The sequence below is a fragment of the Panthera uncia genome, assembly GCF_023721935.1.
Source record: "Panthera uncia isolate 11264 chromosome A1 unlocalized genomic scaffold, Puncia_PCG_1.0 HiC_scaffold_17, whole genome shotgun sequence".
In the NCBI taxonomy this organism is placed as follows: domain Eukaryota; kingdom Metazoa; phylum Chordata; class Mammalia; order Carnivora; family Felidae; genus Panthera; species Panthera uncia.
Window position 1 is genome coordinate 44435557 of NW_026057577.1, and position 13729 is coordinate 44449285.

The window sequence follows — 13729 nt, forward strand, 5'->3', positions numbered from 1 at the left end:
TCTGGGGGAAAAAAAATCATGGTTAACAAATGTAACTGTAGTCACAGAAGAAATATGACACACAGTCTTTAAGAACTAGAAATAAAATTTGGTACATTCCAAAATAAAAGCTTAACTTTCTGTTACAAAATTCTCCCACATATACTGTGTGTGCATGCGTGTGTGTGTGTGTATGTGTGTGTGTGTGTGTGTGTGTGTGTGTGTGTTTTCTGTCTTCAAAAAAATGCTGTAAGAGCCTTTGGTATTTCATGTAGCTTTCTGTAATTCACAAACCCAAGAAACCACCCACCTCCTGCTATATTTGTAAGTGCTTAGGTTGATGATGTTTACCTCACTTCCTTTATTTGACAACTTCTTTTCTTTCTTTTAATACTTATTTTTCAGGGACAGAGAGCACGTGAGCAGAGAAGGGGCAGAGAGAGAGGGAGTGAGAGGATCTAAAGCAGGCTCCCCGCTGACAGCAGAGAACCCAATCTTGGGCTCAAACTCATGAACCGTGAGATCATAACTAAGCTGAAGTCAGACGCTAAACCAACGGAGCCACCCAGTCATCCTTTGACAATTTCCTGAAGACAGAGGATCATTAACTGTATTACCTGGTACTTAAAACATTACTGGAATTCTGTAAATACATAAACGCATGTTGGGTACACCAAATGCATCTTGTTTATTACTGTGTGTTTACTCATCCAATCACTATCTAATAACCTAAGTCAATCTCACGTTGTGGAAATGGAGGCAATATAGCCTATCGTAAGAACACAGGCTTCAGACACAGACATCTCAATTCAAATCCTACTCTTACTACCAGCTGAGTGACTCTGCAGAAGTTAGTAACTTTGGCCTTAATAACTTCCTAATCTTTAAAATCAGGATAATATGCTACATCGACAGATGCTGAATTAAATAACAATAACGTGACAAGTCAGCACATCATCAGTGTGTGAGTACCTTAGCTCCTTCCTTGCCAGCAAGACTCCTCGGCTATCTGTTCCAGCCTCCTTGATACTACCTAGGAAGGCTTGATATTTAGAAGCATGTTCTGGAATTTCTCCACCATACTGACTCTCCATCTACTTTCAAATCTAACCTGCCTCTAGATCCTCATCTCCCTCATCTGCTTCCATTATAATCCGGCAGCAGGACGTACTCTGCTAGGAAAGCAGGTGCAAGCAGAGCGGGCAGGGCAGCCCCCGTCCCACTCTTCTCTGGAGCCCTGGCACACAGATGCGAGGATCCGAGCTCCAGTCCTGGAAGCTGCACGCGGGCAACAGCTGCCGCCTCTCTCATTAGCTCACTCTCAATTCAGGGCACATGCTCCTTAACAAATGCTTTACTTATCTAAATAGATTTCATCTGACAGTAATCTGAGAAATTGGCAAACACCAGTGGTTAACTCAGAATACTTCCACTTGGGCAAATGGAAAGCTATGAGTTTTCAGGTGGTAAACAACAGAAAAAAATAGTGCTCCGTTTATGATTCACAAGTATTAGAGAAAGTGAAGAGAAAATCGCTATTTAAAGGACAAATGTACTCTGGCTGTACACTCGATGTTTTAAATCGGGACACCTGATTAAATCTTCATCCTGATGTGAAGCATGCTCTCCCAAGGCAGGGGGGCCGGCTCCTAGAGCATTCTCCCACTTCACTCTTCTGAGGACCCTGAAAGCCTCCTGAGATGCAAGGGATGTTACCCAACGTAAGGTGGTCACAAGAGAAGAGATTGCGAGTTACTCATCCAGAGAATCTTTCAGAAGTGTTCTAGCTAAGTTGTGACGGGGTACAAGCAATTACAGTTTCCCAAGAGAAATAATCACTTACAAATCCCCAGGGAAGTATGGCATGCAGAACCAGGGCTGGAGTTTCCACTGCCTGATGCTAACAAGCACTACGGTCTCAGAATAAGCTCAAATCACCCAAGATCCTAATTAAAAGTTGGATGAGCAAGCCAGAAATAACTGCCAAATGGAGAGACAACTAAATGTCCCATGACAGTCTTGCTATCTAGAAGCTGGAGATTGCCGATGAAACTCCATAAAGAAGTTAATGCTGGGGCGCCTGGGTGGCGCAGTCGGTTAGGCGTCCGACTTCAGCCAGGTCACAATCTCGCGGTCCGTGAGTTCGAGCCCCGCGTCAGGCTCTGGGCTGATGGCTCGGAGCCTGGAGCCTGTTTCCGATTCTGCGTCTCCCTCTCTCTCTCTGCCCCTTCCCCGTTCATGCTCTGTCTCTCTCTGTCCCAAAAATAAATAAAAAACGTTGAAAAAAAAATTAAAAAAAAAAAAAAAAAGAAGTTAATGCTAAATGTGCAGCAGTGTCTGGTCTTAGCCTTGGGGCTGGTGACAACCCTCACACTGTTCTGTGAGCTTCCTCAGCAGCTAGTCCACAAAAGAGCCAAACAAATGGTTCAGGGAGAAAATAAACAGGTTTTCTCTGCTCAAAGTCATGGGTCCCAGGGAACCCAAACTCCCTTACTAAAGGTGTTGTAAGAGCATGCCTAATTTTCTTTTGGAGTAAAAGAAAACAAATGTTAAGGATCCATATTCTCCATTTCTTCTTTTAATCCCTTTCAGGTTCTCACCCCTTTGGTAGGCCTGTCAGTAACTCAATACTTACTCTTTTCAGGACATGTGCAGCTTCATTCCTCTAATACTCTCCCAGTCCCCAAAGCTTACTTAGGTAGGTCCCCTCCGCCTCCAGCAGTAAAACAACCTAGCATGTAGTGAGAAGGAAAGTCTGAGCGAGAGACATGCATTTTTCCCTTGGGCGATCGGGTGGTAAGTGACCAATCACAAAATAGCACTAAAACATGAGCAAAAACATTTGGCGGAAAGCAGACATACATCAGGGAATTCTAGTACAACGCTTCATACAGGCTCTGAGATCTGCCTAAAGATCAGACCCAGTCTGCCGCTAACCCCCTGAATAAATACATTCTCATTGCCAGAGAGGCCCGGCCCAGAGCTATTTCACCCTTTCCTATTCTCTAGAAGCACTGAGCCACTGTGATCACCCTCCCAGATGCGCAAAAGGCAAGAAAAGATGTCCTTTCTGAAAACTCACTACAACAAAACACGGCCAGGGGGCACTCTACAGACCTAAGAACACGGCAATAGGCTTTATTGTGACAACACATTCAGGTCTTCACTCAACAAATCACAAGGACGAGCATCATTCCAGTGGACAAGAGAGATTCTTTCACATGAGGCAGTTTCAAGAGACTGACCAGAGCTGCCCGTCCTCCCCCTTAAGGTTTACTTGTCACCGTTACCTGTACAAGTGACGATTGTCTTCAAAATCTTCCTGACCCCATTTTCCCTTGATGTCTTCAATAACATGATTCTTAAGGAATTTTTTCAGCAGCTGGACTGTTTGCTTGCGGGTCACCTCGGGGCCAAAGTTCTGACTGCACCTCAACAGCTCATGCAGCCAATCCACGGCTTCAGCCGCCGTGAAGCAGCGTTCATAACTTTTAAAACGACAGCGATGTTTCCGTAAGGGCATCCTAGCGCGAAAAAGCTCAACTGTTTCATTCCACTGGGGAAAAAAGGGAGAAAAGCATGTAGCAATCAACTGGTTTTGTTCAAGTTATTACATCCCAAATATTTAAGACGATGAATGCAGTTTTTCCACTTAGAAAACCGTCTTAATGACAGCCTCGACTTTTTTTTATTTACAACCTTCACACTTGAAAGAAAAATAACTTTTAAAACGGTATTTTATATTTTAAAAAACTGTATTTTATTCATTCAATAGGTATTTACTGGAGATAAGACCAGAAAGTTGTCCCATTATGTGAATTTAATGGATTTTTACATTAATGACAAACATATGATCAAAAAAATTGATAAACCAGAGCCCAATATGCCTAATTCACTTCTTGGAGCTCTAATATGATTTTACATCATTAAGCAAATATGTATCATTTATTACATGAAAAGCATCAAATGGAGAGAAGAAAATGTATATGTACAAGATATAGTCCTGATGTCAAAACATGTTTAAAACTCCTGCAAAATATTTTCCTCTTAAAAAAAAATCTAGACATCCACCCCTTCATCCGCCTTCCGTAAATTAAATGAAATGTTCACATAAGGTATCCTTCCTACATAATTATACCAATTTCTTTTTAGGACTCTAGGCTTCCTGCCAGTACTCCTAAAAGTATTAAAACCTCATGGTCTTACTCTTCTAACCACTGTCCCTTCTCCCACTCTTCTCTTTCTGTATCACTGCACAAAGTGAATTTTTACTTTTCACCTCCTTTCCCATTGAAATCAGAAAATCTTTTTCTAATAATTATAGTTTGATTTTTTTTTTGTTTTTTTTTTGTTTTTTTAGAAAGACAGAGAGAGAGCATGAGTGGGGGAGAGGGGTGGAGGGAGCCAGAGAGTATCTTAAGAATATTAAGCAGACTCCACGCTCAGGGCGGAGCCCGACAAGGGGCCTGATCCCATAACCCTGGAATCATGACCTGAGCTGAAATCAAGAGTTGGAATGAGCCACCCAGGCACCCCCAGGGTAATCTCTTACAACAAATTTGGGGCTCAAACTATTCTAGGGCTAGAAAGCAATTGGGGCAAAATCAAGACCCAAGGAAGATGTGCAAAATGGCACATGTCCCTCAGGCAGTTAGTCTCAGAATATAATCTGAAATCTGTTCTGTGGTTTCCTCATTAAGTGGTCATTTCATTATAGCACCTATAGCTATAAATATAAACATACTTTTAAACAATATTCACATATTTTTAACCATTGTTGTTGTTTATTCTCTGCTGACACCTAGCCTTCACGTTAGTCCTGATCAAGCATGTTGGGAGTGGGAAGAGTTAATAAAAAAGATTTGCATTTATTTTAGGTTGACTGAATTATCATAATCATTATCAGTTAAACTTACTTTATACATTACTTAATAAATGTAATGGAGACATGGGTTCCTGGGATCCAATATTTCAAAACAGAAGTAAACATGCCTATTAATTGACTCAAGCTGGTAAGCAGTTCCTCTATTTATTTTAATTAGGTAAGTAATAATATACACTGTAACAAATTAAATGCAGAAGTGTATAAAATTGAGCCTGCCCAGTCTCTCTCCAATCCCACATACCTATCAAACATATGCACATATATATAGATTTTTCCTGTTTTATGTATGTGTGTTATTATTACTGCTGTTGTTTGCTTCCTTTTTAAAGAAATACGATCAATCCTATTGCACACATTACCCAACTTGTTTTTGCACTGAACATAGCATGGATGTCTTTCTATATGAATACCTGTAGATCCAGCCCATTCTTATGAATAAGTTGTTGTTTCAATGAGTATTGTGGTTTCAATGAGTTGTTACTCATTCTTATGAATAAGTTGTTGTTTCAATGAGTTGTTTCAATGAGTACTCAAATAATGAGTATTTGTTGTTTCAAAATATTCTTATTTTAAAAACCTAAAGGACCAATGTTTTTATTTATTTTTGTTACAATGGATTTCTAGAGAGGATCAGCATATTTAAATCAGATTAACAATTTATAGTGATACCAGCAGCGTATGCGCATCCTACCTTACCTTTGTCCATCACTAGATGTTACTATCATCTAAATGTTACTGTTTCTGCCAATCTGCGTTCAAGAAATGGTATCGCTTAAATTTTGTTTGCATGTTGCTCTCTTCATCTTTAGTAATTTTCATTTACTCATCTGAGACTTGACATTTTTCTATTAGGTAGTCTCTTAATTATTTTAAATGTTTACATCTAGCATTTAAGTCAAAGCACAAAGAAGTCAGGAAAGTTAGTCTATTTTGCTCAGTTCCATATCCCCACAACTGAAGGCAGTGTACATGTATTTAATAAAGGTGTATTGAATTAAAAAATATGGAATATTAATCTTTTTTAAAATATATTAAGAATGTTTTCTCCTGGCTTATCAATTTGTTTATGTAGTCTCTAGCTACATGAAGGTTTTATTGTTGATGATGATGCTTTAATGAAACAAATATATCTTCTTTTTCTTTATAGCTTCAGGGTTTTCCCCTTTAGAGGAAGGAAGTTGGACATTTTCCCATCCTGATGTATTAAAAGTATTCATCAAATATTTTAGAGTGATTTTTTTTTTTTTTTTTTACTGTTTGAATCTACAACTGGAATTTTTTATGGGAGGAGGAAGAATACCCTTTTTTCAATGAATTGAAATAGTAAATTACCTTACATAGTATCTTCCTTGATTCTGTTCTGAATCAAGATCTGAACTCTTTTTTATCCCACTGTGCTACTTGTGTTTTCCTGTGCTATACTATACCACAGGAAATTACAATTAATTAATTACAATTAATTAATTGTGATTACAATCAATTAATACTAAGTTTAAATTTCTTGTAGGTCAAGGTCACCTACAGTCTTTTTTTTTTCCAAAAAAATTTTTTTGAACATACTTTTACTATTCTGTATGAGCTTTTCATTCAACGCATTTTCCACCGAGAAAAAAACAATTCATTATGATAACACTTTTACTGACTCTGTGGACAGCTGGTTTTCATTATGCACTAGAAATTTGCTAATAAGACATATTTATCAAAAATAAATTATAAAAAGAACTTTTAATTTTTGTTGCTTTTTAATGGCATTTAGCATTATGGATTATATTTACTTAATCCATGAAATGCTTTAGAATTCTGAAACCTAGTGAGAACCATGATTTCTGTTCCCACTTATTTCCAAAACTAATAATGTTGCTATTTCGTTACTCTGTAAAAAAAAGAATTAAGTTCTCGTAAAACAAGTTACAATTCTCAGTCACACTTAGAAGGAAAATAACCTACATCAACAAAGAACAAGGCAGAGCTTCAGAATGTGATTTTGTTCTACAACATATTACATTTGAAGAGATAATCTTTATAGCAAAGGGGATAAAACAGATTTCTTTGTGATTAAAAGACTTTTTTTGTTTTACTTATTTATCCCTTAAACTAGGGATCTGAAATAAGGAATCAAACAATTGTTTTTGCTTCACATCATGAGCCAAACTACAAAATACAGCACTGAGTGTTGAAATGTGCTTCCTGTTCTTTTCTCTAGGATAGTTATTCTATTTCCTTCCTTCTTAGTACCAAAAATATTGTGATAATGGTGCTACAATGATATAGCACCTGGGAGCAGAGACAACCAAACTCTAGATCTAGTTGTACTTGCCGCGTACTAACAAGACAGGCCTAATCGAGTCAGTTCACCCCTTTAGGTCTCAACAGAATGGCGGGACTGGACTAGACAATCATTCACATCCATTCTAGTTCTCAGATTGAATGACAGCTGTGTTTTAAAGTTTAACAGTTGCTTCAAATGCTATAAATAACTCAGAATTAAGTTCAAAGAAAGAATCCATAGATAATAGGAGTTTTTAAAAAGCTATTTTCTTTCTCCTCATTATTTCTATTAAACTGATCAACTATGGTTGCCCCTTAAACAACGGGTTTGAAATACGTGGGTCCACTTATACACATTTTGGTCTATAAATACAGTACAGTACTGTAAACGTATCTTCTCTTCCTTATGACTTTCTTAATAACTTTTTTCTCTAGCTCATTTTAAGAATGCAGTATATAATACATAAACATACAAAATACAGTAAAACCCGGATTACAAGTAACTTGCTCTGCAGGTGTTCCACAAGATGAGCAAACATTTCTAATAAATTTAAACAAGAGGTGTCTTGCAATATGAGTTGCACGTGACACCAAACATCATATGATCACAACTGACCCAATGGTTCTTCTCTCTCTCTCTCTCTCTCTCTGTGGGATTGTGGGTGATCATCTCCCGTGCTCGGACACTCGGTCTCAGGCCATGGTGATTAGCAGAAATCAATGATTTTTTAGAACGCTGGAAGGTGCCCACAACTGGCACCAGTGTATTTTTTGTCACTTCAAAGCACCTATGGACGGTCCTTTGCTTTTCCATACAAGAGTAAGCTTAGGAATGCTTTGCTTCATTCTAGGTCAGGCTGCCTGCAGATACAGACCCTATCCTCTGCTGCCTTATTGCCAGTCTCATTAAATACAGTATGTGACAAGAGCTTATTAATACTGGACTGTAGTCAACATCGATGTGAGTGTATACAATGGCCCCTATGCAGAAAAAAATTCCTTTGAGCCAATAGATAGCAGTGATTCCATTAATGACAGTGAAAGTCATCCTACACCATAACCCTCCTCTCTCGTCCCCCTCACACCAGCCAGGAAGGTTTTCAAAGGTAAGTGCATGTTCATTTGTTTATTTTTCCTTATATTTTGTATTTTCTTTGTTATTTTGTATTATATTACAGGATTGTCATCATTTTCATATGAATATTTTTCGGTTGTGGAATAAATCATCTGAGTTTCCATTATTTCTTACGGGGCAATTCGCTTTGATATAAAGTGCTTTGGATTACAAGCAGGTTTCCGGAACAAATTATGCTCGCAAACCAAGCTTTTATTGTATGTGTTTATTGACTATGTTACTGGTAAGACTTCTGGTGAATAGTAAGCTGTTAGTACTTAAGTTTTAGGTGAGTCAAAAGTTACACACAGATTTTCTTTTTTTAAAATGTTTATTTTATTTTGGGGGTACAGGGGAGACAGGGAGCAGAGAATCTGAAATGGGTTCTGTGCTGACAGCAGAGTCCAATGTAAGGTTCGAACTCAGGAACCATGAGATCATGACCTAAGCCAAAGTCAGATGCTTCTGACTGAGCCAGCAAACACCCCCAATTTTCAAATGCACATGGGTGGGCACTCCTAACCCCCATACTGTTTAAGGGTAAACTGTATTTGTATGTGGGTTACAAAAGTGAAAGCTATTTCAAAGAAGATGAGTAAGTTGCTAATCAACCTCCACATTCATCATGTAATGACTTAGAATCTGTCATCTGATTTTTGGCATAAAAAATTCACCAAATCCATAAAACGTTATTTTCAGATAAGACTTTGATGCTTTAGAAAATGAAGCTGTACATGGTTTGAAAAAGTACAGCAAGGCATGAAAGGAGGAAGTAATGGTCTGCTCTTGGAATGCCAACAGATTTTCCCAAGCTTTTCCTGAAGATTGGGTTGAGGGTGATGCTGGGAGAAGGGGGAAATGGTAAGTGGGGAGAGGGAGATGGAAAGGGGAGCTGGGATAAATAAGTAAAGAGAGGACTGGTCACAAACTTCATGATTTACCTGGTAAGAGGTGTAAGACACAAGTGAATTATGCTTGGGGAAACATACATTTTATAATGAGGGAGAAAGATGACTGAGATTACTGATAAATCAGAAAGTCTCACTTTTTAAAAAAATTTTGCTAATGTTTTTTGGGCTTTCAAAATCTTAGTTTAGGATCAAGGATCTCAAACAGAATAAAGGTGACAAATGAACTGACTACCTGGGAAATTCTGATAAAATTGAGGTGCATTCATTAATGATTCGTGTAATTTTCTGCTTAACTTGATCAGGCTTGGCTAAACTTGACCTGTATATCACTCCTTGGGGGATGACAGCCTCTGGAGGACAAAGAACACATTCCTTTATAAATTCCTTTGATAATATTTTAATGTGACTCAGAATGAAGCGGTGTCTTGTTACATAGGTACTCTGCATCCAAGAAAAGTAGTGATTCATACAATTCAGTGAGATTAAAAACAGTTCCAATTCTGATGTAACTTGTTTTAGTCTAAAGCAGGAAGGATGAAAACTAGTTACTCCAAGATCCTGAGCCTCTCTGTTTCCCTTGCGTAACTACTGTGAATAAACTGGGGGAAGAGGGATGTGACTTTTCCCTCCACAAAGGACAGTAAACTTTTTCAAAGTTCCTGATGAAGCACAATCTATATCTCATCCCTAAAGATGGACCTACTAATAGCCCCGACCCCAGATGGTTTCAAATGGTAGAAGCAATTGTGAAGTGGAAGCAGATATGAAAACACGATTTTTTTAAACCCTTATTTGTTCTCTGTCAGCACCATCCACACCTCTAAGAGGCTAGCCCAATGGAAATTCTAAATTTATATTTGCTGAATTTTTTTTAATGAATGAATCATTATGAATGCCTGTAACAAACAGATTGTTTGCAAGGATGAGTGCAATAATTCCTCCCGTGCTGTTCCTACCTTTTCCTGGATATCCGTTAGGTGGCAGAGAACAATGAAACGAATTCCCAAGTTAGACGTGGCCAGAAGTGGTAACAGACCAAGGAGCGATGTCCTTCCTGCCAAATTATCAGCAGGCTTTCATACAAAGCTTCTAAAAACCTGCCAGTGACATCGACAAATTGTCACCACTTACTCCATTACAGTAATCCTCTGAAACGCAAAGCACTAAAATTACTTGCTCCAGGTCACAAAGAAATCAACTACACCTAAGAGCCCTGAACACCAAAGTTCTTCTCCCAGAAGAAAAGACAGCACCCGGGACCATCAGGGGCTGCAAAGTCCCTTTCACATCCATTCGGGTCAACCGCTGATTTAGGTCGGTGCTGCCAGAACCAGAAACGCTGGGAGCCAGAAAAGCGGCTAAGACCCACCACCATCCCGGGGGCACCGTTAGAAAGAACCGCAAGTGTCACCACACGAGACACTCAAGACGGAGACACGCCCTGCCTGGATTGCGGCAAAGGGTGAGTGTTAGAAAGGGTGGGTGGCCGTGAGGTTACGGACTAGGTGGGTCCTTCCTCTCCCGGCAGCAGGCGTTCGATTCCAGAGGACAAAGGGGGTGGGGGGTAGGGTCACCCTAGTGTTTCGGATGCTTTATATCGGAAGGCGTCACTTACTGCCGAGAACCAGGCCGACGTCTGGGGACGAAGCTGCACGCACCCCAACGACGTGCTGAGCTCCAGACCCGGTAAGCCTTTCCTAGCGCACCCTTCGGAAAACGGCCGGTTTTCCGGTGGGGCCCGTCCGCACCGGCCGAAATATGTCCCGCCTCCAAACCCGGGCCCCGCCAGCCCTGTAGAGGGGAGGATTGACCAGTACGCGGCCGGCGGCTGCGCCCAGCCCCGGCATGGTCACTCACCAGCTTGGTGGCCCGGTACGGGCCGGGCCCCACGATGCGGTGCTCCATAGCTGGTAAGCAGTGGCGGCGCCGGCCGCCCCTGCGCGGATCCCTGCAGGCTGGCGGCGCAGCAGTTTGAATCGCGAGCCTAAGCGCTACAGACGCTGATTGGGCGACACGGAGACACGTGACGGGAACTGAGGGGCGGGGGCGGGGCCCCGCCTGGTAGGCGACTGGTGGCTGCGTTGGCGTCTCCTGTGAGCTCAGACCGGCTGGGGACCGAGTCGGCTGTCCTCCCTTATCCCACCCGGCGCACGCCAGGATGTGCACCTCAGACAACGGCATACATACGCTTTCTTTGGTAGAGGGTCAATAAAGAGTGTATAATTCGGTGATGGAAATCGTGGACTGTGAACAAATCCGAGTCAGCATTCCATATGTACAGTGAACCTGCAGGTGCTACTAGTAGGATTGGGAGAAGTGGGCAGTGAAATGAAGCGAGTGGACGGCATCTACAAGTGGAGGGACACTGAAACACTGGATAAGGTCACCTGGCCCCAAAGAGTGTCGACAGCCCCTAGAAGCAGTAAAGAGCTGGAAACAGGGATGACTGCGTGGCTCAATAGGTTAAGGATCCAACTCTTGGTTTCAGCTCAGGTACTGATCCCAGGATGGTGGAATTGAGCCCCGCATCAGGCTTGTGCTGAGCGTGGAGCCTGCTTAAGATTTTCTTTCTCTCTCCCTCTGCCCCTCTCCCCCACTGGCTCTCTCTCTAAAATAAATAAAATGAGGGAAAAGGAGGGGGTGGGGGGAGAGGGGAGGCACGGGGATGGCTCAGTCAGGTAAGCGTGGGACTCTTGATCTGAACTCGTTGATTTGGGCTCCAGTCAGAATCCTGGGGTCATGGAATAGAGCGCCATGTCCTGCTCTGCGCTAACAGCTAAGCCTGTTTGGAATTCTCTCTGCCTCTCTCTGTGCTTACCCCACTCCTGCTCTCGCTCTCTCTCTCTTTCTCGCAAAATAAATAAACTTTTTTTTAATGAAAAAAAAAAGAGCAGGAAGAGTGCCAATTCATCTATTTTTTCTTTTGATAGTCTATCCCTTGAATTTGAATTCTATATTTTATATCAGCCTAAAAATTTCTGTCTTTTGCCAGAGGGCTGTTTTTCTGCTCAGAATTTTCCTCCTATGAAGTGCTGGTCTGATTTGCTATTGTTAAAGGAAAAATGAGGTCACCACTCTATACCTACAACTGGAGTTTAAAGTTCAAATATGAAAAAAAAAAAAAAGTTCATATCTGGTCACCTCAGTGAGTACCCGGGATAAGATCAAACCCCCACTTTCATGACAGCCCTCCTCCATTTGCTCCTTTAGATATATAGTTAGCTGCATTTTAGAAAGCCCAGAAAAATTCAGAGATGACTTATATGTATTACTTTTATATTCAGAAAAAACAATACAGATAATATAAAGGTAATTTTTGCTTCCACTGAGTGAATCCTTATCAGAAAGGATTCCAATGAGGCACAAGAGAAAGAAGAAATGTAACTTCAGAACCTTATCCATCCGGGACTTGTCACCAGCCACTGGGGTTGTAAACTGCGATCTGATACAAAATGTCATTCCCTGCCTCCTGAGCATTTTCCCAAGAGTCCATCATGAGCCATACACAAGATAATTACCTTTACTGGAAAAACATATTTCAAAATGATCTACATATCAGAGGCCACAGTCTTTGTGACTGGAGTTTAAATTGGGCTGCTGATAATCTACCGGTCTTTCAGCATCACATAAAAACAATTGGGAAACTGCTGTACATACTCTTCTCTGGCACGTTTAAGTGTGACACCATCAAGATCCTGTAGAAACTTTGACTCAGCCTCAGAACATCTTTATAAGGTACAGTGAGTATTGGCAATTTCACCATCACCAGCTAACTTATCACTGGCGTTAGGAAATTCCAGGCTGTGGAGCAAAAAGCAACATAGGCACCAAGTGTATTTAATGTGGGTTTGGAAATTGTGTTTCTCAATCACTGAGTAGGGAGTGGTTGGGAGCAAGTCCCTCACTGCCCAGAGGGTTCCTGACTGCAGCATTCATTCCTCCTGCTGCCTGAAAGTTCTCCCGGCAGGTTGGATGGGTCGTTTTGAAAGAACTCCTTGCTGAAACCCAAGTCACTCACTGCTTATATTAGACTTGAACCATTTGGATTATGCTGTAACCCCATTCAGTCGTGTTCCTTGGCATTTAAGCTATCAAGACAGTCCATTTGCTGAGGTTCTTAAAAGCTGCAAAATCCGTGACTTGATTTCCATACTTATTAGTCTGTACTGTCATCACTCTACTGGGAAATGTTCCCCCAGAAATTGTATCAATACTATTCACTAATAAGGGCATCATATTCTTTGGGGATATGGGTGGCAAAGAAAGGATAAAAATATATGGAAAATGTAAAACCATACTATTTCATTGAAACTGTTAAATAATATTTTTATTTCAGCATTTAAAAAATAAATACCACAAAAATAGAGATTTACATTCATTCATTCGCTTATTCAATATGTATGAATTCCCACTATGTGCCAGACACTCTTCCAATCACTGGAATACTTCATGAGAAAAAACAAAGTCCAGAGGCTGACATCCTAGGGTGGGAGGAGACAGCAAGCCAACTATATACATAAAAATACATATACTATATCAAGGGATAACTGAGTGCTGGGAAGGAAAGTAGAA

The 13729-nt window shown here is 40.7% G+C and overlaps 1 protein-coding gene across 2 annotated transcripts in view; it reads right to left on the reverse strand.

Moving 5' to 3' along the window:
* DEPDC1B (DEP domain containing 1B) overlaps window positions 1-11165 on the reverse strand; it is an 85719-nt gene extending 74554 nt beyond the window's left edge. The window contains exons 1-3 of one of the 2 annotated variants that reach the window (XM_049648549.1): window positions 11015-11091; window positions 10114-10254; window positions 3270-3535 (exon numbers count right to left, since the gene is read on the reverse strand). In XM_049648549.1, coding sequence (XP_049504506.1) covers window positions 3270-3502 — 233 coding nt within the window. In that variant the 5' untranslated portion in view covers window positions 3503-3535; window positions 10114-10254; window positions 11015-11091. Of the gene's footprint in view, window positions 1-3269; window positions 3536-10113; window positions 10255-11014 lie in introns of both variants that reach the window. The other variant, XM_049648547.1, reaches the window with a different exon arrangement.
* Window positions 11166-13729: the final 2564 nt, after the last annotated feature.